The following is a 4,741-nucleotide window of genomic DNA, read 5'->3' on the forward strand; positions in this document are numbered from 1 at the left end:
GTCAGGTGTGGTGGTGCTCGCCTATAACCCCAGCTACTCGGGAGGCTGTGGCAGGAGAATTGCTTGAACCTAGGAGGCAGAGTTTGCAGTAAGCTGAGATTGCGCCATTGTACTCTAGCTTGAGAGACAGAGCAAGTCTCAGTCTCAAAAAAAAAAAAGAAAAAAGAAAGCACCTGGCATGCTGGTCACAGCTGAGGGCTTGCAGTGTGGGTGTGTAAGTGTTCACAGAGCCGTTGTTCAACTTCCTCACACACGTGAAATGCGTGAATTCAATGTCCAATGACAGCCCGGGACCCAAGTTCCACCCTCCGCCTCTGGCTTCTCCTGGTCACCACACCTACGTTCACTTCCTGCTGAACCTCAAGCCACCCCACCTTACCTGTTTTTGAGAAGATGAGCTGCAGAATGAGAGGCCGCCGAGTGACGATTCCTGACCCACGGGGAAGGAAGTCCCTGTGAGAGGGGAAAGGGACAGAAATTACTCATTCATCCGGATCAAGGGACAGGAAGTGTGACAACACATGGTAGGGCAACTCTGTCTTGCAATTTGGGTGGCCTCAGCAAAGACACCAACCCCAGCTAGGCCCTGGGGAATGCTCTGGTCTTGGAGGGTCCTGAGGCGTGAGGAGCTCAGGAGGGTCTGCATCAAAAGTCATGGTGACCACAACCATTTCCCTCTGGCAGGCTGTGCCCCACCCCCAGCACTCCCAGGGGACCCATTCCCTGACATGTATTTGTTAAATTTCCCCCATACCCAAGAGATCAATGCATTTCCTACCTGTTTTAAATCAACATAATGCCACATGTATACACGTAAAATACAAGGAAAGTTATTGATGACAAAATAGTTTGTTTCATGTCCAGAAAAGTCACATCTACAGAAGCAGAAGGTGGATCAGTGGACACCTGGAAGTGGGAACAGGGAGTGACTGCCAATGGAGGGAAGGAGCTTTCTGGGGTGATGAAAATGTTCTAAATCTGGACTATGGTGATGTTTATTAAAATTAACTGTAAAAGCCTGGACAAGATAGTAAGACCCCATCTCTACAAAAAATAAAATGAAATAAAATAAAATTAGCTGGGTGTGGTGGCCCATGCCCATGGTCCTGGCTACTTGGGAGGCTGAGAGAGGAGGATGGCATGAGCCCAGGAGGCTGAAGCTATATTGAGCCATGACTGCACCACTACACTCCAGCCTGGGCAACAGGGCGAGACTCTGTGTCAAAAAAAAAAAAAAAAAATTACTATAAAATGACTAAAGACCACTAATTCTGAAATGGATCGATTTTGCAGAATGCAAATTACCACTCACTAGAGCTGTTTAAGAAAAATACATAACCTGGTGGGGCACAGTGGCTCACAACTGTAATCCCAGCACTTTGGGAAGCAGAGGTGGGCGGATCACTTGAGGTCAGGAGTTTGAGACCAGCCTGGCCAACATGGTGAAATCCCATCTCTACTAAAAAATACAAAAATTAGCCAGGCGTGGTGCCAGGAGCCGTAATCCCAACTACTCCAGGGCTGAAACAAGAGAATCGCTTGAACTCAGACGGCAGAGGTTGCAGTGAGCCAATACCAGACTACTGCACTCCAGCCTGGGCAACAGAGCAAGACTCTATCACAAAAAAAAAATAATTAAAAAAAGAAAAATACATATCCTATGTCTTTCACAATGGAAAAGTGTCAGGCAGAACCACCGCAGAAGATGTAAGGAAGTAGCCTGCGCTGACTTACAGTGACTACACCAGGATTCCAACTGGAAGGAAGACAGAACGTCACCTGTACCCTCAGAAAGGAAAATGAAAGCTTCCAGTTGGGCTCTGAAGTAGGAACAGTAGGCTCAGAGTACATTAAAGGCTCAAAAGGAATTCTGCTGTTTCACATAAAATGGTGAAAGGTTCTAAGCAATTTCTTTCTTTTTTTTTTTTTCTTTTTGAGACGGAGCTTCCCTCTTCTTACTTAAGCCTGCACTTCCCAGGCTTAAGTGCAGTAGCATAATCTTGGCTCACTCCAACCTCCGCCTCTGGGGTTCAAGCGATTCTCCTGCCTCAGCCTCCCGAATAGCTGGAATTACAGGCATGTGCTACCATGCCCAGCTAATTCTTTTGTATTTTTAGTAGAGATGGGGTTTCACCATGTTGGCCAGGCCGGTCTTCAACTCAACCTCAAGTCATCAACCCGTCTTGGCCTCCCAAATTGCTGGGTTTACAGGTGTGAACCACCACACTCAGCTGGCACAGAGAATTTCACACAGGTTTTATACCAAGATGAATGTCTGCATTGTTGAAAATTTATACAGGACACAGGACCATTGGTACTGTACAGCTGTGTCCTGTATAGAATGAGACAGATCCAGGGTCCCTGACCAAGCATCCTGAGTCCCTGACCAAGCGCCACTAATACTACAACCATTCCCAGCTAGCGGGTGGCCCTACCCATGCTGGGAACCCCTGAAGGGGGTGCTGGAGGGTTCCAGGAGAACTGTTTCTCAGCCAGGGCTGGACACTGGAAATTCCTGGGGATGTATTACCCAGTGGGTGGAGTCGGGGGAGATGATGTGCTCTTGCCACACACCCTGAACGATGGGTTCCAGCCCCATCAGCTGGGAGGCCTTTCCACCTCTTCTGAAGCACTTCCTCTGGCTGGGTCCAAAGACACAGCAGTGACCACACAACAGGTCAGTCCAAGCACTCGGGGGGGCTTGCAGCCTGGACTGCATGAAAAAAGGGATCTTGACGGGCAACAGGGCTATGAAGGCCCCCACGGGGGCGCTGCTGGCAGAGCAGGGCAGTGAAGTATTAGAAGCAGCCTCCAGTGGTCAGCACTGGGGGTTGGGGGGTGGCAGTGCTGGGGATTACGATGAGGAGGCTGGTGATCACTGTTACAGCAAGGCCACCAGCTGGGATTGAAGGATGGATTATAACAAATGTAAGCTTTGGCCATATTATTAACAAATGTAAGCTTTGAAAATCCCCCTCTGGCTGATGCAGGGAAAAGGATGGGAGCAGGAAGTAGGTGGGGGGACCGCTGTGGTTCAGGTGAGTGACATCAGGGGCAAGACCAGGGAGATGGCAGACAGGGACACAGAGGGCAATAGACAGGCCCTAGATAGATCCAAGGGTGGTTTGCAAGGTGGATGGCCACTACCTGGGAGCAGCCTGGACGGAGAACAGCCAGGAGGGTAGAAGGAGGCAAGACAGAGGGGAGACCCTGGGGGACAAACCCTGGCCTTTGCATCCTGTCTTTGCAGACACAGGCAGCACAGTCCACTCTCCAGGCCTGGGATGCTACCTGTCCTCAAGCTGCACTCCTGAGGATGACAAAAAGCCCGAGGGCCCTGCCTGTAACGCAACACGCCCAGTGAACGCTGATGCCTGAGCTACACTCTCCTCCCATCAGCCTCCCATTTGGCTGATGAGGAGCCTGCAGCACAAAGAGGATACGAGACTTGGACAAGGTCACAGCTCGAGGCTTGCATGAGAAGAAGTGAATCTCTGTCACTGGCTCCTGAGCACTTGGGAGGTGCTGGTGACACTGGCACCAACATTCTGATGGGGTGGGTGCAAGGAAGACACACCTCGGGGTAAGAGGGGTTGGGGGCTGGGATAACTGGAGAGAGCTCTCTGAGCAGGGGGACAGAGGGAACAAGCTACGTCAATCAGAAGGTGGAGTGACTGCAGCGAGGCAAGCAGTGAGGGGACTCCCCAGTGCAGGTCACAGAACCCAAAGTCATCTGTCAGCACAGGCCCTTGCCTTCCCTTCACAGCAGACACAGTAGACACCAGGCCCTCCCAGGGAACTAACCCCATAAGCAGCACCCAGAGCCCTGGCCCTCCCAGAACCCAGGCCACCTAGCTCACAGGTAGGGACCCGAGAGGCTGGGACACTTGGCATCTTGCACAACAGAGACGCAGCGCCTCAGGCAGGGCATGGTGGCTCACGCCTGTAATCCCAGCACTTTGGAGGCTGTGGCGAGCAGATCACCTGAGGCCAGGAGTTCAAGACCAGCCTGGCCAATACAGCGAAACCGCGTCTCAACAAAAAGTACAGAAAAAAGGCTGGGTGCAGTGGCTCACACCTGTAATTCCAGCACTTTGGGAGGCCAAGGTGGGTGGATCACCTGAGGTCAGGAGTTCGGGACCAGCCTGGCCAACATGGTGAAATCCTGTCTCTACTAAAAATACAAAAATTAGCTGGGCATAGTGGTGGGCACCTGTAATCCCAGCTACTTGGGAGGATAAGGCACAAGAATCGCTTGAACAAGAGTGGGTGGGTAGGTTGCAGTGAGCCAAGATCATGCCACTGTACTCCAGCCTGGTGACAGAGTGAGACTCTGTTTAAAAACAAAAACAAAAACAATACAAAATACAAAAAAAAAAAGAGAAAACCCTAGCTGGGCATGTAACCACAACCACTTAGGAGGCTGAGGCAGGAGAATTCTTGAATCTGGAAGGCAGAGGCTGCAGTGAGCCGAGATTGTGCCACTGCACTCCAGCCTAGGCGACAGAGCGACATTTCAAAAAAAAAAAAAAAGACAAATGTAGCGTGTCAGAAACCATGGGGCGCTAGCTAGACACAGAATCACCAGCAGCAGCAGTGACGGCATGTGCCCCTCGAAACAGTGCCCTAGCTCCACCCTTTCAATGACTATTTCTAAAGTGTGCAAATGGGGCCGGGCGCGGTGGCTCAAGCCTGTAATCCCAGCACTTTGGGAGGCCGAGGCGGGTGGATCACGAGGTCA

The 4,741-nt window shown here is 51.1% G+C and overlaps 1 protein-coding gene across 13 annotated transcripts in view; it reads right to left on the reverse strand.

Moving 5' to 3' along the window:
• The window catches only part of DNM2 (dynamin 2), a 106,892-nt gene that overhangs the window by 70,993 nt on the left and 31,158 nt on the right, over positions 1-4,741 (reverse strand). For all 13 annotated transcript variants that reach the window (XM_037728334.1, XM_017499950.2, XM_017499949.2 and 10 more), the window contains exon 2: positions 380-453. In XM_037728334.1, coding sequence (XP_037584262.1) covers positions 380-453 — 74 coding nt within the window. The remainder of the gene's footprint in view (positions 1-379; positions 454-4,741) is intronic.

Source organism: Cebus imitator, unplaced genomic scaffold (assembly GCF_001604975.1).
Source record: "Cebus imitator isolate Cc_AM_T3 unplaced genomic scaffold, Cebus_imitator-1.0 Scaffold263, whole genome shotgun sequence".
Lineage (NCBI taxonomy): Eukaryota > Metazoa > Chordata > Mammalia > Primates > Cebidae > Cebus > Cebus imitator.